The sequence below is a fragment of the Cinclus cinclus genome, chromosome 18 (assembly GCF_963662255.1).
Source record: "Cinclus cinclus chromosome 18, bCinCin1.1, whole genome shotgun sequence".
Lineage (NCBI taxonomy): Eukaryota > Metazoa > Chordata > Aves > Passeriformes > Cinclidae > Cinclus > Cinclus cinclus.
This window is the reverse complement of record NC_085063.1, coordinates 15,635,964-15,663,396: the sequence shown is the minus strand read 5'-3', so window position 1 is coordinate 15,663,396 and position 27,433 is coordinate 15,635,964. Positions and strand designations below refer to the sequence as shown.

At 38.9% G+C, this 27,433-nt stretch overlaps 2 protein-coding genes across 12 annotated transcripts in view; one reads left to right on the top strand and one right to left on the bottom strand.

Annotated features, from left to right (window-relative positions):
- NCOA3 (nuclear receptor coactivator 3) overlaps positions 1–7,838 on the top strand; it is a 54,225-nt gene extending 46,387 nt beyond the window's left edge. For 2 of the 7 annotated variants that reach the window (XM_062505045.1, XM_062505043.1), the window contains 4 exons: positions 1,189–1,293; positions 1,697–1,922; positions 2,142–2,316; positions 2,892–3,868. In XM_062505045.1, coding sequence (XP_062361029.1) covers positions 1,189–1,293; positions 1,697–1,922; positions 2,142–2,316; positions 2,892–3,198 — 813 coding nt within the window. In that variant the 3' untranslated portion in view covers positions 3,199–3,868. Of the gene's footprint in view, positions 1–1,188; positions 1,294–1,696; positions 1,923–2,141; positions 2,624–2,891; positions 3,869–4,065 lie in introns of those variants that run through there. The other 5 variants (XM_062505046.1, XR_009933775.1, XM_062505044.1 and 2 more) reach the window with 5 other exon arrangements.
- Positions 7,839–9,460: 1,622 nt separating this feature from the next.
- The window catches only part of SULF2 (sulfatase 2), a 49,728-nt gene continuing 31,755 nt past the window's right edge, over positions 9,461–27,433 (bottom strand). The window contains exons 10-21 of one of the 5 annotated variants that reach the window (XM_062505052.1): positions 25,430–25,637; positions 19,720–19,963; positions 16,807–16,809; positions 16,257–16,353; positions 14,435–14,529; positions 13,112–13,171; positions 12,528–12,697; positions 11,902–12,044; positions 11,554–11,677; positions 11,035–11,065; positions 10,692–10,748; positions 9,461–9,616 (exon numbers count right to left, since the gene is read on the bottom strand). In XM_062505052.1, coding sequence (XP_062361036.1) covers positions 9,586–9,616; positions 10,692–10,748; positions 11,035–11,065; positions 11,554–11,677; positions 11,902–12,044; positions 12,528–12,697; positions 13,112–13,171; positions 14,435–14,529; positions 16,257–16,353; positions 16,807–16,809; positions 19,720–19,963; positions 25,430–25,637 — 1,263 coding nt within the window. In that variant the 3' untranslated portion in view covers positions 9,461–9,585. The remainder of the gene's footprint in view (positions 9,617–10,691; positions 10,749–11,034; positions 11,066–11,553; positions 11,678–11,901; positions 12,045–12,527; positions 12,698–13,111; positions 13,172–14,434; positions 14,530–16,256; positions 16,354–16,806; positions 16,810–19,719; positions 19,964–25,429; positions 25,638–27,433) is intronic. The other 4 variants (XM_062505054.1, XM_062505050.1, XM_062505051.1 and 1 more) reach the window with 4 other exon arrangements.

Below are 27,433 nucleotides of genomic sequence, written 5' to 3'. Positions count from 1 at the left end.
GGACCCTCACAGCATTAAATCAGAGCTGTATTTCTTCTGTAACTCAGGTGTTACTTCTTTCTCACTGTGTTTTCTAACTGATCATTTGGGCTTATCAATATATGGGTTTGCTTTCCATTTAGTGATTTGATGTCATTTTAGGTATTTTCTTCAGCTGAAAGGTGAGAGAATAGATACAACCACATAGATCTTAACACTAGGTTTAAAACGCTGCTTAAAAATTGATGCATGATTTCAGCATTGAATTCCCCATGTGAAAATGCAGGCTTGGTATTAAATACAGTGTACTAATTAAAGCAGGAAAACTGAACTACTGCTGTGTGACATGGTGTGTGAACAGAATACATGCAGGTGACACCAAAGCAACAACACACAGCTGAAGTGCAAAGGGTAGATTTATTCCATTGTCTTGGATTCCAAAAAACAGAGACACACACTGCTAAGCTCATTTTAGTGAGGGCAAAAAGCACCCAGGCTTGAGTCCTGCATTCCATCACAAGGGCCTGGAGCATGCACAGTCCTTCATCAGGCTGTAGTTTCACATCTCCAAACCTCCTGTCTCCCCTCCCCCACCTTTTCAAAGAGGCCCAAATTTATGGGAAAGGCTTTTAAAATTCTTTAACAACATCCTGCTGTCTTTTGTAAGAATATTCTATTTCTTCTCTGTAGACAGACAGCATCCCAGAGCGACCATAAATACCTGAACTTTCTCAGCCAGGGTAATTTTCTGACATCTCCCACGGGCATGGTTGGTCCTTGACAGAAAACAATTCTAAAACCAACTTCTTTTTTCTCTCCTTGCCAATCTTCCATTTTTCAACCCTTTCTTCTCCGCATGTAGAATGGCAATGTTAGGAAATACTGTGTTTCCTCTTGATTTTCTGTGACACTAATTGTCTGAAACAAGTAGATCGTCTGTTCTTTACTGCTGAAGAGTGCTAATTTCAAGGGAAATAAAAAACCAAAGCCAGTTAATGTTGCACTGTTTAAAGCGTTTTTCTTTTTGTGTGTTTGAGCTGTTTAAACAAATAGTTTGGTTCTTCAGGTACATCAGACAAGGCAAAAATTAGCCGTTGCACTTTATGGATTCAAGAGGTCTGTAAAGAAAGTATTTTTGCAAGAGTTGCCATTACTTTGTTCAGATCCTGTTATTTTCAAGCTAATAGTGCTAAAATATCTTTTTCCAAGTTTATGAATCAGACTCGTCAAATGCTTGAAATAAGAATGGAAAATCCCATCAGTGGTACTAGCTCTGTGATGAGGCCTGTTATGCAGCCACAGATGGGCTCCCAGGTAAGTACATATCACAGTAGCCATCTGTTTAGAATTTCAACCTCCTTTCATGGCCATACAGCATTCCTCTTTGGTTTTGTTCCTCCATACAATTTTTTTAAAAGGGTTTTTTTTTTTTTACCTCCCTTACCTTTACCTTCTTGTGATTGGCAGGGGGATTTATTCATTAGGTCATGCTATCAATTCAGTATGCCAAGTTTTTCCATGTAAAATACCATCATTTGTTTAGCACTAATGATAATTTAATGAAAACTTTTGTCTTAATATTTTGATGATTATTTTTTGTACTGCCAGTGGGTTTTCCTTGAGTTGCAGGGTCTTAGGAATGAGTTTGATTGACTCTGACATGATTTTGTTTGTAAAAATATCTTCTGATCTGATTTTTCTTCTCTTCGGGGGATAGCAGCAAGGTTTTCTGAATGCTCAAATGGTGGCTCAGCGTAACAGGGAACTAATAAGTCACCATTTTAGACAACAGAGGATGGCAATGATGATGCAGCAGCAACAGCAACCTCAGACCTTCAGTCCACCACCAAATGTGACAGCCTCAGGAAGCATGGATAGTGCTTTGACAGGCCCTCCAATGGCTCAAGTTCCTTCACAGCAATTCCCCTATTCACCTAATTATGGTACTAGTACTAATGTGTTTAGCTTTTTTCTTTCATTTGTCTAATTTTCCCTTTTTTTATTAATCTAAACTACCTAAATATCAATCATTCTGAAAAATGGAATATAATGCTACAAAAAAGGATTACTTTTCCCCTTCCAATCACTGCAAAAAGATAAACTAGAAGTACTAGGTGATGATAACTGAAGCATATTGTATGTCTCCTTTGTTTTATTTTAAGGAATAAGCCAGCAACCTGATCCTACATTTAGTAGAGTATCAAGCCCTCCCAGTTCAATGATACCATCAAGAATTGGACCTTCCCAGAACCCCATACTGCAGCATCCTCAGTCAGCAACAATGTACCAGTCCTCAGAGATGAAGGGTTGGCCCTCAGGAAGCATGCCCAGAAATAGGTGAACTTCAAGATTAGGATTACAACCTGTTTCTCAAAAAGTGTATTTCATTTCTGATGGAAGTAGAAACTATATTAAATAGCATGTAACAGGAAAAGGATTTACAGGGTGAAAAAACTGTCTAGTGTCTGTGTTGTCCTTCATCCTGCTCTGGTTTAGGAAATAAAATGATTAAGTGTATTTTATGCTTATCTTCATTGATTCATATTGGACTTCTACAATCTTTGTAACCAGAAGCAACATTCAGTCTTTAAATATTGACTTAATATTTAAAGAAAAAATAACGTGGGGGAGGGGGTGGGGAAACACAAAATACCAAATAGCATTACAGTGGATGATTCAGCTGTAAATAGTAGCCTCCACAAAGGTTATATAAGGCTTATACATACAACTGTGCACTTCTAAAAACTCAAATTCCTTTTGGGAGAGGAGTTTCCACGTTAAACAGATATTAGGTGAAAATAGGTAAATGTGAAAGTTTTATTTTTCATGTGTTGACAGCTGGTGTAGAGAAGGCAATACATCATTGTGTGAACTTCCTGGAAGGTAATTTTATTTGTGCTTTTGTACTTCAGTTCTTTTCCCCAGCAGCAGTTCAGCCATCAAAGTAGCCCAGCAGCATACAGTATGATGCACATGAATGGCAGCAGTGGCCATATGGGACAGCTGAGTATTAATACCATGCCTATGTCAGGACTGCCTATGGGTCCAGACCAGGTAAGTTGTACATCAAGACTGATGAAAAGATTTTCTGTCTCTTTACCTATTGTGTACAGTCTGCTGGCATCCATTCCACTTGCACAATCCTGTTCTCAGTTATCCTGTTTGTATTTGCATCTGTGGGCCTATTTGGGCCTATTAATTTTATGTCCTAAGAGATAACTTTCTTTTTGATGATACATAAGAAAATTCACAATGAACCCAAGGTGTGTGCTGGGATTAGCTGTTGACTTTGAAGCATCATGGGTAGGATCAAGCCTTAAACTGCACAAAGAATGATTAAATACTTCTGAACCTGGAGAAACCCCAGGGGGGAAAAAAAAAAAAAAACAACCCTGTGGACATTGTGAAATGCACCTGCAGCAAATGTTGAAAATTATATTTAATAGCTCTTACGAGTCAGGCTAAGAATCCTGATAGTGCAGTATCCTTCTGGCAGACACTGACAATGATACTTGCCCTTAGAATACCTTAGAATAACTAGTGTATGCATAGCTAGAAACTACAGAAAATTTAGACCCCTTATGTAAGGTGAAAATGCTAGTAACAGGCACTGAAAAGAAAGCTGAAACACAACATTTTTGTAAACTTTGCTAGAATCTTTCCACAAAATACCTAGAATGAGCAGCATAATACTGACATAAGCTAAATCTGTTCAAGTAAAAAGTACCTCATGAAATTTTGTCCAGCATACCTGAGGAAGCAGTCAGAATAATGATGACTTCTAGGAGATAAGTATAGTTTTGGAGGACTTTAATGCAACAAATGCCTTTTATAAAGATGAGAATATAAAGGTGAAATGTCAGATTTTCCAAATCTTCATGACATAAAGATACCCAAATAGTGTATTTAGGAAATTCTAGGTCAGCATTTATTCTCTCGAAATTTATTTTCAAAGTGGAGCACTAGAAAGCTATTCTTCTGCTTCTAGGCATTGATTGTCAGTAGTTCTTTCTGGCAAATGCAGTACAAGAACCATTTCTTCCAGCAAAGATGTCTTCTCTGATGAAAGTATCTTTTCTTTAACAGAAATACTGCTGACATCTAGAACCACATCTTCAAACAAGGCTGAATGCACTAATGTTAGAAAGTGACACATTCTTCATGGCAAGTCATACTGGGCTTACAGAAACCAGTGATAAATTTCCTCATTCAGAGGAAAACAAACCAAAAAACCCCTACCGAACAAAAATACATTTTAGTAGAAGCAGCCTATGTATTAACTGTATGATGTGGGGTACAAAAAAAGGTCATTAATATTTTTGGCACTCTTATTCTAGGAATGTGAGTGTGATAGTGCCATTCTAATAATTTGATGGGTAGACTCCTGGTATACCTTATCTGTTTACTGTAGCTATCCAAAGCCCTTTAGCCCAGGCAGACAAAAGTGCCAGTGACACAAGAAGTGACAGTGGTAAGAATTTCCTAATTTCTCTAATAATAGTATCTGACGGAGAATGTAGTTCTTAGCCTTGATTCTTTTATATGAATTCCTGAATATAAATGCTGCTTTTAGTCTCTACCCCAAGAGTTAGGGATTTCCCAAGGAAAGTAGCAGTGCAAAATCAATTGGCACGAGCTCATCAAAAATCCTGTCTGTTGAAGCCACGGGTTAAAAAGAGAGGATAAACAATTATTTAAACACAATTGTGACTAATATTTACATAATGCTGTGCAGCTGAGTGCACTTTATAGGAGACTATGTAATGGATTAATGCAATGTCTTTGATAAGGACTTAATATGAAGGCAGGGTGTACTCATGTTCCTTCTCAAATACAATCTTTTAAGAATTATTTGAAAAGACTGCATAATGTAATGTTTTCTGTGTATGGAAATTAGAGCAATAATCTTTGATCCTTTTTTGAAAATAACTTCAGAAAACTCAAGGCAAGACAGTGCAGTCAGAATCAGAATTTTGCAGTCTTTTTTTGTGAATAAATTTTGTAAATATCTTTAATGTATTATATATCTGACTTTTGTAGTCACTAACTCATTTTTGCAGAGTTTGTGAAGCTAAATATTTAACAAAATTGATTTCTGGAAACGGAGTGTAGTTGAGGTCCAAATGGAATTGTTTTTTTAAATAAATTTAAGGACTTTGAAGCTGGGTAACTTTGGCCCACATATTTCTCTTCTTTGGTCTTCAACACTTCATTTATTTTTACATCTTTAACACAGAGCTTTTTATAAAAATAAAGACCAGTTGTTCAATACTTTCTCCACCTGTGAGCACTTTTGTCACATTTCTTTTTACATAAGGCAATTTGACATGAAGGCCCTGCAGTGTAATATATTACAGCTTGTCAGGACAGACATGTCTGTCTGTAATAGGTTGCCTTTTCAGTTGATTAATCTGGATTGAGTCTTTCTGGTTAATTTTAATGAATTCTAAATGTTCTTTGAAAATGCTTGTCTATTGCAAAATATTTGTTGTTATATAACATCCAGAAATCTTTAAGGATATTAAGCCACACTTTAACCAAATGTCTACACTTCATTGGACTATACTAATAGTAACGAATGTATTTCCTAGGCAGATTTCTGTCATAGCAGTATTTAAGTCTGGTTACATATTATTTGCTGGTAGCATGGGGTTGTATTTCCCCCTCCATTCTGGGTATTTGAAATTAAGATCCCTTTGCACTTTTTGCAGTTACAAGGAATTAAACCGCTAAATTTTCATAGGGTATGACGCAGAAATGTTTAAGATGTGTGGTGCTTCTGTTCTGTTGTTCATTGTGTAATGGAAAACTGATTTCTCCCAAATAAGTAAAAGAAAACAAAAAAAACCCCTAATCTGTGTTTCTTTTTGCTTATTCTTGGTACTGTTAGCAAGAGGGGGCTTTATTGTTCAAAGTAGTCAGTGATCTTCCATTTTAATAGAAATAACTTTCAATATAAATATTCTCAAAAATTCATCCTTAGCATCTAGCCAGCTTTGTTTCAAAGGGAATGTAGAGCCCATTGATCTATTTTGTGGAACCCTGTCTCTTCCACTAGTACTCAGTATATAGATTATCACAGCATTTATTTGAAATTTTCAGTCCAATTAATGTGTGTTTATAATGCAAAACTTCTAAGAACCTGAGGAACGTTCATTTTTTCATTTCTTGGAACATATCTATTCATTAAGTGCTATTTACTGAGAGTGAAAGGCAACAATCCCTTGCTTTTTGTATCAAATCAGAGTAGAACAGTATTTCTATTTTGTACTTGTTCATTATACTGATGGAAACTACAAACACCGGTTGCTTTCATTAGGTGAGTTCTTAGACTATATACTGCTATAGACATCTTGCAGTACAATTTTTTTTTTTAATTAGTAATTCTGTTTATACAGCTATGTCTAACTGGTATCTTACCTGACATTATAAAGGTTCATCCTTTTCTCATCTGTTCAGAATGTTGGAGCTTTCCAGTACCTACTTTGTTTTCTGAATGAAAAGATTTTTATTTTAAACTTGATGAAGGGCAGGGGACATTTTTAAAATTCAGTGATGGCATCTTTCATGGCAGCACTAAATAGTACATCTAGTTTACAATCTGTTGACATTTAGTTACCACCATCAATTTTGCTTTGGTCCTATAGCAGTAGATTTTTCTGAATGTTTTTTAAAAATAAAACCCATGAAACGTTATTCAGCAGTAAGACATGAATTAGCTAGTACAGCAACCTCTTATCACTGCTGCACAAACAACTGTTGTTTTGCAATGTTTCTGTTAATTTTTGATCACAGAAACCTTGTGTTTAGTAAACTCGTGCGTCATATACTTTTTCCCTGGCCTAAAGTACTGCTTCTAAAGTGAGAAATTCAGACCACGTTTCTGTCACAAGACAAAACTTACTTGAATGTTGCACCACTTAGCACACCTTTTATTATAGAATTTATGTGCAGACACCAGATGACAGAATGATACAGTAAGTGTGAAGCCATGTAATTCTGAAAGCAATATTTTAAAAAATTCTCAGGAGAAGGCATACGGTATTGAAAACTGCATCTAAGTTTAGTTTACATTTTAAGTATTGCTTGAAATATCTGTACCTTTATTTTGCAAAACAGAGAAAGCAAGGGGACTGATTTATAAAAGCATTGGTTGTAAGGTGTTGCTGCCCTTCTGGTTTTTGTGTTTAGATGTTAATAATAATGTAAATAAAGGTTTCTATTTAAAATCAGAACTTGGTCACACTGTGTGAGCAAATACTTTAAGGCTGATTATCCAGTAAAGGTCAGAAAAAAAAATCCTCCTATCACTGATGAAAACTGTATAAAGAATGAATTTACATTTTATCCTAGCTGGCTGTAAAAGCTTAAGGAGTAACAACTGAGACCTTTCACTTATGAGACACACATTTAGCACTGACACCAGCTAGAATTTGTCTTTCTCAACTTAAATAGCAAGCTCTAGAAGAGCTGAAAGGAGAAGAGGTGCTATCTTTCCCCAAACTTGGCAACAACATACCTTTCATTAAATACCAGCTGTTTCTTAGGTCACATACAAGTCTCACAGCTCAGTATTTTCTATAAAGGGACAAGATAACTTTTCAACATTCTGTCTGAAAAGTAACAGGTGCAGTAACACTGGCCCTGCAGGATTGATACAGTCACAGCCTCACCTTGCCAGAGACTACAGCCTAAACACATAAGGGTGTGCAAATTTTTTAAAAATCTAACCTCATATTCTTTCTGCATGCACCCTGGGAATGGCAGATAGCTAAAACTTTTCTCTGGAAAGCAGCAAAAATGTGAGGGTTTTGGGGAACTTTATTTTTTTACTTACTTCTATGAAGCCAGGATCTCATCATCTAGTAGATTTTTCTGATAATCCATGAAATTTTTAACATGTTATAATGAAAGTACATGGCTAGATTAAGACAGACATTCAGATTTTACTTCCATAATTACAAAAAGCTTGCAAAAAAGTTTGGGGTAATATATTTGACTTGCCACATGTGATACAAATAAGTCCAATCTTACTTAGCATATACAAAGAATCCACCTCTGCTTTTTGAGCAGGATTTTTTTTTTCCTCATTCTTAGATTCAAATCCATTTTTTAACTAGGGTTTGTGGTACCAGGGATCTACATACCTGGATATAATTCCACTTGATTTTCCTAACTGCAGAACCAGGCAAGGTTTCAAAATAATTTCCATGTTGTATTTTCACACTGTATTGCTACACGGACAAATTGTCTGCATTTTGGGGGGGAAAAAAACAAAACAAAAAAAGAAAAAAACCTCTTTGTTAGGAGTGAAGGCCACAGTTGGTTGAGTCTGTCCCATGAGCTCCTCAGGCATTTGCCTTTAAACACAGGTAGCAAAGTAACATGAAACATGATAAATACAAATCTCACCACTAGCGCCTGTACTAGAACGTATGTAATAATGTTCTTATGAAACTATTCAAATAATTCTGTACACTGTGCTTCCTTAGTAAAATTATAGGTTGTTTTTCCCTGTGAAAGTCTTTGAACAGTAACTGTCATTCCGAACATTTACTTTTTTGCAGACTAAAGTATAACTAGATTATTGACTAAAAGTACTGAACTCTCAGAGCTGACGTTTTTAAAAATAAGTGTAAAAGTTACACTGCTAAGCAAATGCTGCTTTCTCAAACTGTTCTGGTTTTGAACATACAGTATAATATTACCACATAAAAAACCTTAATACAAATCTGATTTTGTTAAAATCTAAGATGTACATTTACTGAAATTTTTCAGTACCTTTGAAAATTAATAAATTCTGACTTAGCATTTTGAGAAATAGTGTGTGGGCGTTACACTCTTTTTTATTAACAAAATTCTTCACAGCCTGAAGGAATTTATTTTCAAACAGTACACTGCTCAATATTTATACAACCCCTCCAAAAATCTGGCATCCTGTTAGTCAAGATTTTCTCTAATCTTCATAGAGATGACAATATGATGAACAAGTAGATGTGGAACTAAATTGTATCCTCAGAGGAAATTGAAGAAATTCCATGGTGTTGCAAACACTTGGTGCTGCTGACTTCAGTTCCTGAATCTTTTCAAAGTTCTTTTCAACCATTACCTTTACCCCAGTGATAAGCAAAAGCATCCTTGTTTTCTGAATCTTGCTTTAGAATTGTACTTGGCTTTAAAGTTCTTCTCATGACAACTAAAGACACAGGTAAACTGGAAATTGTTTTAAGGTCCCTTCAACTGTCTGTGTAAACACTGCTGCAGTGGCAGTCCTCTTTGGGATGTGGCTGGGTTTCCTCCTCTGTCAATTCCTGAATCAGTGTTAGTTGTGTCTTCTTGAAGTAAAATGCCTTTTGAAGCAGGTGAGGTATAATACAAAGCAAAAAAGCAGGTACAACAGTGGATTTCAGAGACCTGTATTTCTGGCAGTATTTCCCATAATTTCACTGCTTCTATTCAGCTCACTCAGAAATGCAAACATTCTATCTGTTTCAGCCTCAAAGTTTATCCAGTCCTTCAGGTGCATGTTACAATTCATTTAGTCTCTACATGGATTCAAGTCCTGGCCCATTTGTATCCTCATGGAGGTGCAGCAGCTGGGGGAGATTAGCCCTCCCAGCCTTCCCACAGTTGTCCTCTTTAAAATAAAACAAATGCAGTTTAGTGTATAACATTCTAGTTGAAAGTAGTAAGAAAGGTATTTTTAATGGTTCCATGCAGTAAAAAGCAATGGAAACACCAATAAAAGCATAGCAGGTGTATGACAGAATAATCCAGCAGTGTTTGAAACTTCAATCTATATATATATATATATATATATATATATATATATATATATTCAAGCTTGTTAATCCAACCTTCATTTTGGTTCTAAAGCCAGTCTTAGATCTCTTCAATTAGAAATAAAACCACTGCATTATATGAGCAACTCCTCTTTGGCAAGATGACCAGACTGTGCCCAGGAAGGGACTTGTACCTGTGTTTGCCTCTGCACAGTTTGAGAGCACTTCATGATTTTTAATGAAGTCTCTGCCTTCTTTTTAAGGGGAGGTTCAGAGACAGTAACAGGCAATGTTAACTTTCTGATATACTTAAATTTGTACCACACCTTTGAGCTCTGGCAGGTCCCCAAACTGTCTGAGAACTGCCAGATCATCATCAAGTTTTAAGGGGCAGCTCAGCAAGAAAAAAGAAGTTCTAGACATAAATCTGTCTTGTAGTCTACTTTCTGTTTTAAACTCCTTTTTCTTCTCACAGCACAAGGCTGTAGTTGAATGAAGAGCAAGAAAATACATGATGCTGCCTCACTACTCATGAGAAATTACAGTCAGTTTTGTTCTTTCTGGATTGTGTGAAAAACCACTAGGTAGCTGCTACTAATTCAAATTTAGACAAAACCAGTGTACTGGTCTTTAATTTTTACTGGCAATTGACCATAACTGGTTTCTTAACTGAGCATCTACCTTTACTTGTTTGAAATTGCCTTGATGTTAATGCTCCAAGATTCCCAAAAAACATGTACAAAGAGGTTTTGTGCAGAAATAATTGCCAGTAATGATGGCAGTATCGTATTTCTTGCATAATATAGAGGACTTTTCTTCCTAAGAATTCTGTGAGAATAGATTATGATGTTAAAAAATGTGATGCATGCAAAAAGAGAAAGGAAAAGCTCAGTAAAAGCTAATGCTTTTGGTGAATTGCTCCCAACTCACAGTGACTTGGCAGATGATGGTCTCTTCACATCTGGCCATTTTCGACGCTGAAACTGCCTAATTTTCAAGCAGCAAAAGGAGAAAAAAGTTAACCATCACCAAGAAAGCAACTAGCACCACAATCTGAAAGATGAGAAAGAAGAACTCAACCAGAATTTTGACTTCTAAGATCAGAACAAGCAGCTCCAATATTTGAAAGTGAGCCGAGTGGAAAGGTCTTTCAAATGCCCTTTTAGGCCAGGCCTTTCCATGTGGTTCCCAATCCCACACTCGGCTCTTTCAGCATGAAGGTAGTACTTGTAGTACTTAAGAATAATAATGTAAGGGGTTTTTTAAAATGTACCTGTACTGCTCGTAGCTTCCATCTTTAAGTCCTAGGTGAAGAGAAATTAACAGTGTTACTAATAATTATCTGTATGAGGTAAATCACAATTTAAAAACTAAGGACTCAAGATTTTAACAAACTTCCTGATGCCTTGAGTGACCTAGTATGCCCTCACATCCGATCCTGCACAGAGCAGAAGTTTGGAGCAGAAGTCCCAACTTGAACTGACCTGTGAGCTTCATAGTTGCTATTGGGGTATTCTCTCCCTCTTTCACCAGTATTGTTCCTTCCTCATCTTCTGCATCTCAGCAATAATTACCACTATGCTAAGGGTCATTCTTCATCTTAAAAACATGACATAATACACACTGAACATGTTTGTATTGAAAAATCTGAGAATGCAGCCAACACCCTCAGCAGGACATTACTAGCATAAGCAACTCCTGAAATCCTTTTGATTGATTCAAGTCTCATAAAGGTAAGGAGTCCTTTGGGGTTCTTTGGGGAGTCTGTGAGTGCAATGGAAGAGGAACTTACCAAGATCCATGTTCCTAGTTCTTGGATTGCACTGCTTGTAGCCTCTGCAACTTCTGAGTTCCATGAGCTGGACATGCAGTTGATTAAGAACATCTCTGTCAAGTGTATTCACTGCATTAATTAGCTGCAATAAAAAGGGGGTTCTTGTTAGTAACTATTGCTCTGTAATTTGGTAACTTTCGGTATACAGGTGGGTTATTTGTAACAGGAAAGAGCTATGTTATACTAGCTCAAATGACACAGGCCTTAACTACATCCTGCAGCAATACTGCGTGATTTCAATTTATCGTTGATAGGTAACAATGATGTATTTCTTGAGCTGTGATCTCAAGGTCTACGATCAGATACCTGATATGGATCAGTATTGAGATCAAAATACTCCAAAAATCCAGTAGCAAATTCACAGAACAGGAAGTTGTGGGTCTCATTGATTGTCCTCAAACACCAGTATGTGTTGTTGTTGGCACTGGTACAGGCACAGAAAGGGCCCACTGCAAATTGAAGAGTTATAAAGACATAAGATACATGCTTCTGTCTTTAGCACTGCTCATTACTTTCTGCTTATGGTATTACGTTATTCAGACAGTTACTCTCATTCTCACTCCTGAGCTCTAAAGCAGAGAATGCCTCCCAGCAATCAGCTCCTTGTTCTGTGCGTACCTAACCCACATGACATGACTAATTACAGTAACATCTTGTCTAGTTGCTTTATCTGGTAGTGAAACATTCCAGATGGTGAGAAACCTTGCAGATCAGTGTACAGTATTCAATATCTGTAGCTTATTTGCAGTTGGTTTTACCTCCTTGCCTTTCGTGCAAGGAGGCAAAGACTGAAACAGAGATTATTTACTATAGAGAAGACTGTATGGCTTTGGTTACAGAGCTAATAAAACCAGTAACTACTAGCAACCCAGCATCCCAGCCCAGTCTAGCCAAAATTTCCCCATCTATTCATTGATTTACAGTATTCTTACATGTCCACAGGGGAGCAGTTTGCCAGTGCTGGTTGTCGTGGGTGAAGCAAGTCAGACCAGGCATGCTGCATGTGTCATTATTTTTAATTCTCTTAAGCAATTTGCGCAGTTTCTTCTTCCGTCTCTGCTCTCGCAGCAGCCACAGCCTGTCTTTCTCCTGCAGGGCTTTCCTGAACACATGAAACGTTACAGTCATGAAAATTCTGTTAGACTTGAACATACCTAAAACACCCCAAAGTAGCTAATAAGCTGCTCAGAGGAAAAGAATTCACATTTTTAAATTAAATGTTATTTCATACAAATGGAGATGATTCTGCAGTTCAATAGCACTGGGGAAAAAAAGCAGCCAAAGGGGCTTGTAAGCCCGAGGTTTGCCATGTGCTTTTTTCAAAAGCAGAGATCTTATCTTAGAATTTACAAGCATTTTGATATGGGCTTAGTTCCTTGCCCAGGTGTCTCTGTGTTTATGCTTTTTAATACAGGATAAATGGAATACTACTACTATTGCCTACTGCCAGTGTGTAACTGGTGTGTACAGACCAAATATTAATATTCCGTTTTGCACATCCTCTCTCTTCACTTACTTGAAAGGATGAAGAGTGGATCCTTTGTGTCTCAGTTTGCTCTTGTGTTTTGAATGGTAACTGGAAAATAAAAACAGCATTGCTGGTGAACAACATCAAGACAACTGTCCCCCTTCAAAACAAATCTTAAATTCTTAATACTTTTGGGAGCTTTCATAAATTTAATTGGTATAACAAATTAACAAAGTAAGATTATTAAAGAACTACCTTCTTCAGTCGATTTTTAAATTTTGCACCGATGCTGGGCATTTCATAAACTAATTCTAAATCAAAGCAATTGCAGCACAAACACTTGACCAGTAACTCATGTTAACTATGTAACTCAGATGATTAAATTCTTAGATTTCAATGAGATTAGTCATCTTAATAAATACTATGCACAAATATAAGTGTACCCTAGATCAGTCTGAAAAATAACTTTTTTACATTTTCTGTAAAACATTGACCAAAAATAACTTAATCTTTACAGTACATATTAAGTAAACTCAGTTTATGTAAACTCAGTTAATCAGTTTTGAAAGCAGTGGATTATAAACCAATATAAACTTTCTGTCTATTTACCATCTAGAATGATACATCTTAAGCAGTTTTTGACATGGGCTCCCATAACCCAAGAAATTTATGATCTCCATGTTTTAGTGGATCCGCTGCTGAAACTATGTTGCAGGATCCACAATGGCCACATCTACAATCCACAACAATTCCAAACAGTGGATCTGTAGAGTATGTTGCATCTCTGTGGTTTTAAGCAGAATGTTCAAAAGGGCATGTGACAGTGTGACACCAATGAGATAGAAAAGTTTTATCCACGCCCTCTCACAGAGTATACTTGGTAATAGATGCTTTAGCCACAGCTAAAGCACAGCTGCCTTGTGGTTTTGACTCCATTCAGGTACAGCCTTCTTTTTTTTGGTGATACTTATGCCATTCTGCCACTGTGGATGCAGTACTCTCAGGGATACCTGGCTCTCAGCAGCCTGAGAGCTGGCTCTGTCATCACCACAAACAGGAGAAGGTGTTCCTGGGTCTCTTTCTGAACAGCTTTTCTCAGGGACAAATTCTATTTGGGTTACCTTTGGATTTTGGATGATTTTCTGTTGTGCTTATTTGCAGAGCAAGAGCTCGATTCCGCAGTTAAACTTCTGCCTGGCAGATGGTGGGCCTTGTACTTCTGCAGCAGCCCAACTTGCCCCAAATGTGTACCTAGCTGTATAGTAAACTGGCAACCACTCAACAAACCAGATCCTGATCTCTCCTGTGAGGACATGAATCAGTTACAGTTGCACACTACAAATAATTACTGAGAAGTACACAAAAAAATACCTTAGCTTGTTACAATCACACTCTTCAGGTCGCTTCTTCTTTAGATGACCTCTCACCTCCCTCAAGTTCTTTATTTTATTTTGCAAAGTTTCAATCTAAAAAAAAAAAAAAACAAAAAAACCCAAAAGACAGAGGTTGAAAAAACCAGCATGATTTAGTCCTATTCTAACCTTCTCAAACTCATGCTACTGTCACCAAGACCTTCCTCTTCACTACTTTCCGCAGCTCTCATCACTAACAAGTATTTTCAAATTATTTAGCTTTCCTGCAGGAAACGGCAGTAGGAAGAAGCTGGTTCAGTTTGCCTGCTCTGGTTCTTGACTGGAAGCAGAATGTGGTGCAGAATGGGGGGACAAGCAGCTGCAGGGAGACTGGCACTCCTGCATCCAGTGGGATTGTGCCTCTTGCACTCCACAGCACATTTGCAAGGGGAGAAAGGCTGCTCAAAGGAAAATGAAGTCCTTAAATTTCAGTGTGTTCTGACACTGGGAAGGGGATGGGGCAGGAGCGATGTGGTATCCCATCTTCAGAGGTTCTGGAAAAGCAGAGCACCAAGGTTCCCATCACTTTGCATAGCAGGCTTTAGCAGTGTCTGGGCACATGGGATAGCAATCAGGAGTTAAGTGTGCCACCCACGGGGTTTATTTTTACCTGCCTTTTTTTCACTAAATGAAACTCCTGCTTTTGCTCAGTCTGGCTTTACACACAGCATGGCCCATTCCCACTTGGATATTGCACGCCTCTACCTCAATGCTCTATAAAGCAGAAAAATCAAAGTGATCTAAAACGTGAGCAACAGTCTCTGCAGAACTACCATTAGCCATCAGTGACCACAGGTGTAGCAGAAGCTCGTGACTGTTGAAGCAGACACAGGACAGTGTGTTCAAGGAAAATGGACAAAGAATCCAGCCCTGTGACTCTAAATCAGGAATATAGCTGGACAGAGGTGGATTCTCATTCCCTTTGACACTCCACATTGGCTACATTTTCTGAAGAGAAAACAATTACAGGACCATGGTGATATTGAAAATGCCCTTTTTTAATCTTGGCAGACTAGTATCTGCCTTGTGTGTCAATCTCTACAATAAAAGAGGTCCAAGAAGTTCTTACATAGAAATTTACTGTGAATTTACGTAATTTGTTAAGAGATTACAGGATGCCCACCCTTTATGCCTCTCTTTGACGTTTCTTCCATCCTTACCTGGTCCTTACACCCTCTTTCATACACTATACACATTATGGGTTTGAGCTTATATTATTGAATATTAATGACAAAAATGTCAGATAAAGTTTTACTGGCAAATTTCATAGGGCAAATTACCTCCAGGTTCTTCATATACACAGTCCTATGAAAAAAATTCAATTCCAAAGTGCAAGGTTAGGAAAAGCAGTAGCAAGTGAAAGAAATTAATTCCAGAAGTACCAAAACTAATGAAGCTCACTTTTCCTTGGACTTATTGATACGGACCGGCTGTATTTTGAGAGGTCCCCCAGTGGAGAACAGGGCTACTAAGATGCAAAAAGATCCAGATTATTTTTTTCCCAGAATGGGGACAGCTTTAAGTCTTCTTTGTCTCATCAGGCTTATGATATTTCTCAGCTGTGCCTTCGGCTGCAGATCTCTCCTCCACTCAGCATCTTCTTGTCACAAACTTGTAATAATTTTATTATTTCTGAAATGTCTATTTTGAAATCAGTCAGCAAGTTCAAAAGGTTCCAGGGAGGGACAAAGACACCCAGAGGCAGACACACACACAGTCAGCATGATCCTATCAGCCCACAGGAAACAAAGCTAAAAACACACACTGAAAACATCACCAACCTCATGGTCAATATGAAGTTTATGGTCCTTCCAAGCTTGCAGTGACCTGTACAGATCTGTGTCACACTGAACAGTATCGTTCTCCAGGATATAGCATCTTGGCATGGAAAAGCAAACAGTGTTTATTATAGAGGATACACACACACACAGACACACACACAGAGCAACACAGAGCAATGCAAACAGTCACTCCTAATAACACAGCTCCAGGACATATGAGATAGGAAATGACATGCAGAATTTTTTAAAAAATGCTCATTCAAGACAATGCAAGTGTGCTCTGAGCCAGGAAAGAAATCTAGGTTTTAGCTGCCATGGAAATTTTTAAGTAGAAAAACTGAATGAGAATATTTCTGTCAAGCAGAACCTGTTTACTGTTTCATTTCTATATGTAAATGGTGCTACACAGAATTCTTGCAATTCATTAGACTTTCTGCATACATAATCATTACTAACTAGCAAGCATTGAAAGCATTACTCAGAAGCAATTTCCCAATGCATAATTAAGCGCTGCAGGGGTAGGAGCTTCTAGTACTAAAAAGTATAGTACCTCCTTATATAATAAGGAAATAAAGTACTTCTTTATAAGTATAATATGGTGTATTACTACACCATAAAGAAAAGAGAAGAAACACAAAACAACAAACCAGAAGCAAAAAAGCTTTGCTGTGTTCTACAAAAGTGATAAAATCTTTCAAGGGTATCTCCGTCACTTTTCTTATAGTTTGCGTTTGTTAATTTTAAATAGATTTACTTTTTGTTGTGAAATAGGAGTAAAAGCAAAGCAGGCTTAACATTTAACAGGAGACAAAGAAAAACTTTATTAATAATACAAAGAAAAACAATAATAAATTTAGAGCAGATCTTCAGACCACTTCTTTTTTCCTCTTTTTTATATCTTAACAATATACAAAGACACTTCAGTCAATTCCTTGCTTAAATGATCTTTTCAGTTCACTTTAGGGAGTTTTTTTTTGTTTAGCTGAAAGGATTTTTTTTTTCTCAAGAGAGGAAATAACCAGTTCTCTCTTGACTCCACTCTTCCATGAATAACAGCCGCCTGGGATTTGCTATCATGAAACTTTTTCCACTTTCAGTTTCCCTAAAACTGTGCCTGTGGGCCATGGTAAAAAAAGTCACGGGGTATTACTTTTAAGGATGAGTTACTTAAAGGCAAAAGCTCTTTTCAGCTTACTTCTTTCTGTTCATATTTTACTCCCAGAAACAGAGGTCTCCCTTTTTCCCTTGGGGCAAAGGATTTTTTAAACACTTTCCACTTTGCTCCACCCTTCCATGTCTCTCTTTTTTTATGGTTTGAAGGAGGTTTTCGTGTAGTACAGTCTACCCCTATAACTTACAAAAATATATTTCAGCCAACCTTTACGGTGTTTTTTCATTCATCTTCCATCTAGAAACTTAGCTTTTACTTTACTGGCTTTGGTGTATTTTTTCTGTTCTTCTTCCTTTCACGCAAGAAAAGATTAAAGTTTGTAAACCTTATCTAAGCATTGGAAAAAAAGTTAAAATCTCACACAGAAGTTGCAGGGGCAGGGCCAGGCCATGCTGGAGCTGTGTCAGGATCTCAGGCCGCCCAGGGGCAGGCCGGATGAAAACTGCCAAGTCCAGCCAGAGGAGAAACGGGTGCCGAGGCTGTGGCTCCATGGCTTTCCCCCGGCGCTGCCCGCCCCCAGCTCCAGCCGCAGCCCGGGGGTTCTCCCTGTGCCCTGCCCAGCACACAAAGCCCTGGGGGGCTCCCCAAACCGGGCCCGGCTGCCTCCCCCCAGCCCGTGAGGGCGGCCGGGCGGGCTCGGCCACCCCAGGGCTGCTCCGAGCCGGGGCAGGGCAGGGCCCCCCGAGCCACGGACACACCGGGAAAAGGGCGAGGATCCCAGCAATGGGCTCGGCTTCTTTTGGCTATCGGGGCTCCTGGTTGAAAACGGGGCCCGGCAGCCCCCCGAGCCCACCTCTGCCTGGCCCAGGCCGGGACAGTGTTACCTTGTGAGAGGCCGGGAATGCAAGAGAGCTTTCCCAACGTTTACTTGCTTCGAATGCGATTCATAGAGCGAACTGACTTCTCCAATTGGTTTCTCAGGCTGTCAACAACTAAACCAGCCTCCAATTGGTCCCATCAATCCACAGAGGAAGTTCCCATGGAGAAAAACTTAGTGTGCCCTCCCCTCGGGGGCTTTTAAGGTAAAACCAGCACAACTTTGAAAGCAAAACACCCTCTGACAATATAAAATCTGAATGTTTCACTAACTCCTGCTGAAATCCAGTTTTTAAAATTATTTAATGAAGAAGAAAGCAAAAATCACCACTTGACAGATTTATCTGGAAAGTTTATTAGGGGTTGAATACCATGCAGTCATTTCTGAATGCTTGTTTAAATTAAAGCTGAATATTTGCAATACTCCTTTATTTTCTTTCAACCACCTCATGTATGATGTCCCACAGCCTTCTTTTCTGCTAGGGATGGCTCATGAATAATGTACAACCTTCCTGACAGTTCCTTGTACACATTTGGGATTCATCCACTAAGGCAGCAAAAGTCAATTTGATTTGTTCCAGAAGAAAAAAACATACAGTGATTTATGCATCTTGAACATTCATGAGAGCTGGGGTAAGAGGGTACAATTCTCTGATGCCTACATTTCCTCATATTGGTGAGTTTCTAATTCACTTCTGTGAACTGAAGTCAAGTGGAAAACACAGATATCAACAGCAACTACCTGGCACCTGCATGCTTACATGAGCTACTCATTAAACAGCTGAATGCATGTAATGACTGGTGGATTATCTGATAATTCACAAGTGAAAATGGTGACTAAATGAATTAAAGTATAACTGAAAGAGACATCCTCAGTTCCTAAATTCACCACTGAGGAAATTATTTTTAGCTGTCAGAGTGGTCGGACAATTGCCTTCCCTCTCTCTCAGTATGTTCCATTTCCCAATGCTCCTGGTCCATCCAACTTCATTCATACTACAGATTTTCCTCTCCTAGCACTGGTTCCAGAAAACTCCGTACAAAACCACCAGTGATACAAAACCAGTTCATGCTCCAGTCAGGGCCTTTGGTCTCCAGCCAGGCCAGGTTACCCATTGCACACTGATTGCCAGGGGTAAGGCCTCTCCTGGTTTCATGCAGGTTTAACACCCCTGTTGCCAACAGTTTTGCCAGTCCTCACTGGAATCATATGCACTAATGAGTGGTTACTATCTCCACCCAATGCAGAACACACAAAAGCACTGCTGCAGGTCTTCAGGAGCTTCATGCCCCTGTGCACTGACAAAACTAAAACAAAACTGAAGACTATTGTACACATGGGAATAAGAATTTTAGTGAAGCTAGACTGGGTATCCAAAAGAGATATGACATGCTTAGCACACTTCATCCCACCCACTTATGTAAAGCAGTCACTTAAGGAACAAAAGCTTTTAAAAATCTACCGTGTGCACTTACCTGTGGGTCACTTTGATCAGATTAGGGGCTGTGTACTCTGCAATGCTACCAGTGCCACTGTATTCCCCCATGTCTCTACCTTCCTCCTCATGGAAAACAGCCCTCTGCACCTTGTGCCGTTTGGTGATGTTCCTTGGTAAGATGGGCTGGTATCCATCCTCTAAAGCCAGGTTATAGGCAGCCCCATCCAGCTCAACAGGTACAGAACGGACAGAGCGATTTCGGACATAGCTTGGTTTGAATTCTGCATGGAAAAAGTGAAAGAGAGGCAGAAACAGCATGTTACAATTTGTTCCTCTTTGTGGTTCTTGGAAGGAAAAACTCCAGCCCATACTGTGCTGTTTGTTATTAACTGGAAGACAGTGTTTGTTGCAGTTGTCCTGTGAGCTGCTGCTTCCTTGACTTTGGCATGGATGGACAGACAGGTGGGTGGATGGATGGATACCTCAGGGCATGAGAGGGCAGGTACAAGGCAAACACCCAAGAATGCCAAAGGGGAAAGAAAATGATCTAGAGTCCAGCAACAGTGAGAACAAATAGCTCGTTTCAATGGATGCTTGCTCTTCCCCCATGATCACCAGATGGCAGCGACACCTTAAGCACTGTGACAGTCATGGTAGCCAGGCCACCAGTCACCCTCAAGGAGCAGTTCTCTGTGCTTTTCTGCTGTCCACCATACAATCCTTCCCTGCTAGCACCACGTCCCTTCCTGCAACACATTCTTGAAGTTGTCCCAGTATTCCCAGTGCTCAGGTTGAGCCTTTTCCCAGTTCTATATTCATTCTTCAAGGCTAGATTCTTGATTTTTATTTGGAATTGATTAATACCTGAATCTTTACTTTTATCCACATGCAATTCTTTTCCTGATGTGCAGCCCAGTCAGTTTCTCCATGTAAGCACCACACTCCAGTGCTATGTACTCCCTCAAACTCTGCTTCTCCATTTGCAGCTCAAAAGCCAAATGAAGCATTTGTTATGAATTGTCGCTGTGCAATACGAGATTCTCACTGATCTTTTCCTTATGACTGTTTTCCAAAGTTCTCTGTTCCAGCCCAAATCCCCAGAACTCCTCTTCTGTTTGGTCTGGAATGGCACAAAGAGAACCTAGTTATGAAATCTAAATCTATATTTAAGCTTCCCTGCTATATGGTGGGGTCCATCTCTGACCATATTTCCTGCTCACCACCAGTGACTGCTGAGAGGCACTCATTAGGCATAATCATCTCGTTCCTTGAGAAAAAAAGAACAACCTAGGTACCACAGACTCTCTTGTGCTCCCTGCCCTAGGGGAGCCTGAGGCTTTACTCTGTATATGAGGCTTGGAGTTACCACAGACATTACTAGAAACAGCTAAGTCCCTTGGATCCTTTGGTCACTTCTAATTTAAAGAGACTGAAACACACAGCACACCTCAGGAGATGGGACTTCCCTCTGCAATCTGATAAAGGAAAAATTCAACCAGTGTACCAAATGAGAAGACCAATCCTTCTCGCAATCCCGAGCTCCACAGAAAAGCCAGCTTCTTCAGTGGGATAATCTCTCCAGAAAAACAAGCAGGGGGAAAAGAAAATATGGAACTGGAGGTTGAACCAAAATTGACAAAAAAGTACCTTAACTGTCACTCTCTGGCATTAATGCAGAACGACTTCTTTCAATAAGCCTTACATTCATTTCAGATAGATTGCACAGTCTCAAAAGCCATTTTGCAGACTGTGGGAAGCAGAATAAACACCTCCTCCTACATGAAACTGGGCCAAGCATGGTATTTTTGTCAGTGCCACACAAGAGAAAGCAGAATACCAGCTGGATTGTCTGATTTTGCACATTTTCCATGTGTGGTTCAAAGTTTACTGCTGATATTAAGCCAGGTGAATCACTGCTGAAAGGATAAAAAATACCACAAAAGACCAGCCGTATTTCAGGCACCCATTCAGGAAATGTTTGAATAAATGAGAAGGAAACTCCCATCTTTTCCAGGGTAGGAGGAAGTTCTAAAAAGCTACACCCTACCAATGAGATTCAAAGTATAAACTCACATTTCTTTAATCATTCCTTCATTTTATCTTGCTCAGCTTAGCCAACTAACAATCAATCTTCCTTCCAAGTCTAATACACCAACATAGCATGCTGGAGCTCAGTAGCTAGCTCCAGGGAACCATCAAGTAGGTGTCCCTGAACAGCTAGGAGCCAGGTTACTCCTCCCTTTGCAGCCAAACTAACACAGCCTTGCCACTAATTGGTCTGGAATGAGGCAGCTCATAAAGGACTGCTTCTATTGCTTTATCCTAACATGCCACCCACAGTGCTGACTCAGTGTGTGATTAGTATAAAGCTTTGAAGTGGCTAAAATATTTAGTAAGATCAATATTCATTTGTACTGTGCGCTCCCATCTGCTAAGTGCACTGCAGGCATAAATACTAATGTTTAATTACTTATTAGTCAATCCTTCCCCAGGTTTTACTCTCCAATCCATTTACCTCTGTACACAGCCTAGAAACAGTCAATCCAGGGCTCTTATTAAATATCTAGCCAAAAACATCTATGCTCCTTTCTTCAGGTTATTAAATTCTGGCTTTGGTAAGCTCTCTGAATCTGATGCCTGTCTTCCTCAACAACTACAGAAACCAGCTGTCTTAGAGATGGTACTGCTAAGAAGTTACTACCTCAAAATTGAGTTGCAAAATGGGAGTCCAGAGGAATTTAAACCAAGAAAGACAACTGCTTTCAGAGCCCCACTCATCCAGCTGGTATTGCATCACTTGATCAGCATGTTTGTCTTCACTGGAACCTGAAAGGAACAAAGTTTTCCACAGATGTCTATGTATTTTTCATTTGGTGGACAAAAGAGGTTTGTTTTTTTTTTTTTGATTACACAAGGTAAAACTGAGCACTTCAAATATATTTAAAAAATATTTCTAGTGTCTACAAATATGGATAAAGTGTAGAGGTACTTTCTTGTATCCTATTTTCAGAACTGCCATCAAAAATCATACTTCAAATGCATTATTTGTAAAACAATGGACTTTTTTTAGTAACAAAGAATGTTATTAAAAATGTCATTTTGATCCAGCATTGAGACCACCTCAAAAGTAAAATGAATGTCAGGGAAAGTAGAATTCAAATGCACTAGTCTCTTTGCACACACCACTTTTTCTTTATTATTCAGTGTGGCCTATCATCATTATCAGACATGCAGCTGAAGAATTCATTTAATCACATGCACTTGTTCACCACAGGAAGAAGAGATCAAATCCACAGCAAGAAAAACATAATAGGCCACAATACAGCCAAAGATTTTGAGAGCTCACTATTTACTTTAAACTTTCTACCTGCTGCAAAGCTCTGTTTGATCTTCCTTATAAAAATAAGAGCATACTAAAGAAATAAAGAGGACAAAAATGCAAACATTCCAGACACCTAAACCCAGACATATCAAATATCAATGTTTCTGGATTGCTGGCACTTAAGTGCTTTGCAGTCAAGTTGTGTACTTTCACATTGTCCAAATGGCACATATGACATGTTGCAAAACTGACCTTACTCAATTTAGAAAACACTGTTGCCTGCTAAATGCACTGGTGCATCTGAAAATGCATTCTAGACCATGCCTACACTAGAAAGTAATTATTTTATCAAAACATCTGGTGCTCCAGTCCCTGTACCAGCAATTCAGTCTTTCCGACCATCTGTTCTCATACGTAACTGGTTTCAATATTCCTGAAACACCAATCTTTATACCCTATTAGGGTTTACAACACGCTTGATGCACCCTAGATGCAGGGCTTCCATTCTGCTTTTCTGCAAATGACTTAAGATTGGAATCCAATAAAATGACCTTTTGCTAATCTACCTCTGTTGTGCACAACAGAAATGAGTGATCAGGGCATCTCCTTCAAAACTCAGCTACTGCTTGGAACTACTGCATTAATGTGGACGTGACCCTTAGTCCAGTTAGAAACTTCTATTTTCTGTTTGGCAGTCATTCAAACTAATGAATAGCATTTACTGGCATTCAAGCAGGGCTGCAATGCAACAATCTCATGCACTCATCAAATTCTGAGTAGCAGGCCCCAAAGGTGCCCTAACAATTATGCAACCCAGAACAAACCACACTTTATCCCAAGTCTCATGGAAAAAAAACCAAGCAAACAAATATGCATAATGAGTATCCAGGTCACTCTCTTAACTAACCACAGTCCAGTGAGACAGCTTTCCACATAAGCTGTTTAGAAAAACCTTGGCATGTTGCCTTAACTTGTACTGCTTTGGGCTCACTTACATTTGGTGTGTGATTATTAGATCAGTGTATGTAGAAGAACAGCCAACACCAAATGAAAAAATCTCTGTCAATTATGTCCAAGCTAACCTCTTCCCTGTATAACACACCTTGGATGTGGGAAGAGGGAAAAAGAAAGCATCTGTGGAGGTAAATACTTTAGACACAGGCAATGGCAAGGTGATTGTCAAAGATACTATTTTACGTTGCTGAAGTTTATGCCTTAAGGTTCAATGAGGCTAATGAGCTGAAGGGTATAGTGTAAACTCTGTCTCTTTGGAGCAGAATACAGGGAAAAAACCATTCTGATCCCCCAGTGAGAGGAAGTTTCACTTTTTTTACCTCAACTTCCCACACAGAAAATCTAAAGGTAATTATACACTGAACAACGTCCTTTGGAAGTTGTGAAAACTACATCAGTTAACATACAATTAATGTTTAGAAAGCAACAATGAGAAGTACTTAAGTAAGTGCTAACTATTCTCAGATAGCATTATGTTGCCCTCACTCAAATTGTTTTCCTTTCCTCATTAAATGCCTTCCATCTACTGCTGTTGACTCCCCGTGACTTGACTTCCTTCTGTGACTTAAAAAAATGTAGTTAAATAAGCACAAATTCTAGTGTTTTTTTCTGACTGTCGGCTGTACCCCATATTTAAACATGTAGTATAGTTGAGAGAATTTGCTTAGTAACTACTTATTAGCTTGCAAGACAAATATAATGGGAGAAGATAAATTTAAACTCCGTGTTTCAAGTTTGTGCCATTATATACAAAGACTAATCTGCAAAATAATTAAGGCTCTGTATTTGTGAAGTGAGATGAAAGAAACATTACAAGCAACTAATAATTCTGTGTTGCCATTTACTCTTAATCTATAATTAGACTACATACTTCAAATACAGATGTTAGTCTGACTAAGGTTTAACAGAGTCAGTAAATTGGGCTTTCTGAAAAAGCACTAATCTGTGCCAAGGAAACCAGAAACAGTCATCCCCTTCGGCTGTTATCTCTGATTTAAAGTCAGCCTTGTCTCTGCTGACTGAGCAGAAGAAAAGGATGTTAGAAGCAAGCAGCTTCTGTAACAAAGTACACACATCCTTATTTAAAAATAAAGTACTGAGGAAACAGCTCCAAGCATTGCAGGAGCTGCTGAAAACTGAAGTATTTGCTGAAGAACACTGTTCATACTCCATAGCCTGTGTAACTGTGCAATTTTCAGCATGGGCACTGGATTTCCCAGAACTAAACGTTCTTCCTAAAGACAGATACTCTCAAATCTGATTGTCCAATATGAAGCATGCTGTTTCATAGTTGAGATACACAGGAAATATGCTAGCACAATTCAATGCCTATAACAGTCAAGACAATTATGTGAGTTAGCAAACAACTGCCTTCTAAGGCAAAGATAGAAGATGCAGTGGGTGTGCTTACTTTTCTTGGAGAAGAGTTTCTTTCTCTGTCTGATGTGGCTCAGCTTGTATTCATTCTCTTCACAACTGCAGTCTTCGCTATTCCTGTTGTAATACTTGGGCAAAATATTGGAATTGCCTTTGCTGTTGCTTGCAGCTGCCAAGTCTGCCATTCCCTTGCACTTGTGCAGCTTGAGTTTTCCACTGGCATCTTCCACACACTGCCATTTCTGGAAGAAAAATTTGGTCATTAAAAATCTGTCCCAGCTGTGGTCTGTCTAATGGCCAGCTCCAGCAATTTATCAGATATTCCTTGTAGTAAAACGGGTAAATGTAGTAAATAGTAAGCACCTATTATCAAACCAGATTTTTGTAATCTTCCATTTTCAGACAAAACAACAACTCTTTGGAACACCAAAGGGTTTCGAACACCTTTGCATTTATTTCTGATTTTGCCTCTTGGAGGCAAAACAATTTAAATTTCTTTTAAAAATCAATACTACAGCTAAAAACATGAAGGTGACAACTTTCAGAAGCATAACTGTGGCATAAACCAAGTTACGGTTTATGCCATCCAAGCCACATCCTAATCCTGAGAGTCTTATAACTCTCAGCACAGTGGGACCAAAACCTCCAGCTTTCTGGGAGCTTTCCGGATAGAATCATATATAGGTTTGGGGTGGAAGGGACCCTAAAAGACCGCCTCATTCCATACCCCTGCCATACACAGGGACACCTTTCACTAGACCAGGTTGCTCAGACCTCCATCCAACCTGTCCTTGAACACCTCTGGGGATGAACTGTTTTCCAGGATTGCTCTACAAAAGTGCCCAATTCTCTACAATGGCCTTTCAAAGGGTCAGATCAGCTGTGGAAGTCCTTAGCTGCATGAGTTTATCTCCATCTTGACAGATAATAGCTCTCACAATAGCTTTTTCCATTCAACACCCTTGGGCTTGAATTCTAAGGGCAAGCTGCACTGGATGTCTCTGAAGTGAGAAACCCCTCCCTCTTGCACTCACACTGAAGAAAATACTGTCCCCGATCTCCAATTCACTCTGATACTCAAAACCTGAAATAACTTGCTCGCAGTTCCTTTGTGCTGCTGTCAGAGCTGTATCAAGGGCAAGGAAGTTTAGCTACCTTCAACTTGGCACAGAAATTCTACCTACTTCCCAGGTACATCACAAAATTATTTCACCTGCTCCTTAATTTATCAACACTTTACTAGATACAGAGACTTAGAGACACATTAAAAAACCCCTTACAGTAGCAGCCACTACTGCTTTAAAAAAAGTTTCTGAGAAACACTCAGCTTCTGGTTGAGTCTTGAGAAGAGTTCCTCTTCTTCCCTACTACAAAATCCTGTAAGCTTGTGTCTCCAGGACTCATTGGAATATTGAGAATTTTCTAAATAAAAGAACAAAAATAAAAACAGCAGCATCTTCCAGGGAAGATTCTATTTTACAGCAGCCTACAGCTCTACAAGGGAGACTCAGCCACTTCAGCTTGCACAGCAAGGTGTGCAAAGGCCAAGACAACAAAGTGTATATTTTTCATTGACATTCACTCCATTGTTTGCAGGACAGCAAAGTAAGAAAACAAGATCACTATGCTTTTATTATCAGAATTTAATAGGAGTCAAAAATGAAGTGGCCAGTTGCAGCACATTTACCTACCTCTGTGGCAGAACCTTGCCTTTAAAATGATCTGTTTTATGGTGTGCCCACTGATTTCCTCAGACACCTACCTGCCAAGCTGTATCTGTTTTCAGCCTCCTGGGCAGCCCAGCCTTTCTCTGATGCAGATAAACCCAGTTTAATTTACGGCACAATGAATCAGGAAATCAAGGAGAGATATTGACAATAAATCCTTTGCATGAATATCTTCATTTGCAAAGCAGTAACTATTTACCCAGCTGCAGTAAAGAAGTAACATCTGAAGAATAAATTGCTCTCTTACTTTTATAAATGCCTAACACTGATTGATGCACATACAGACTGAGGTTTGAACTAAAAGTTAGTTT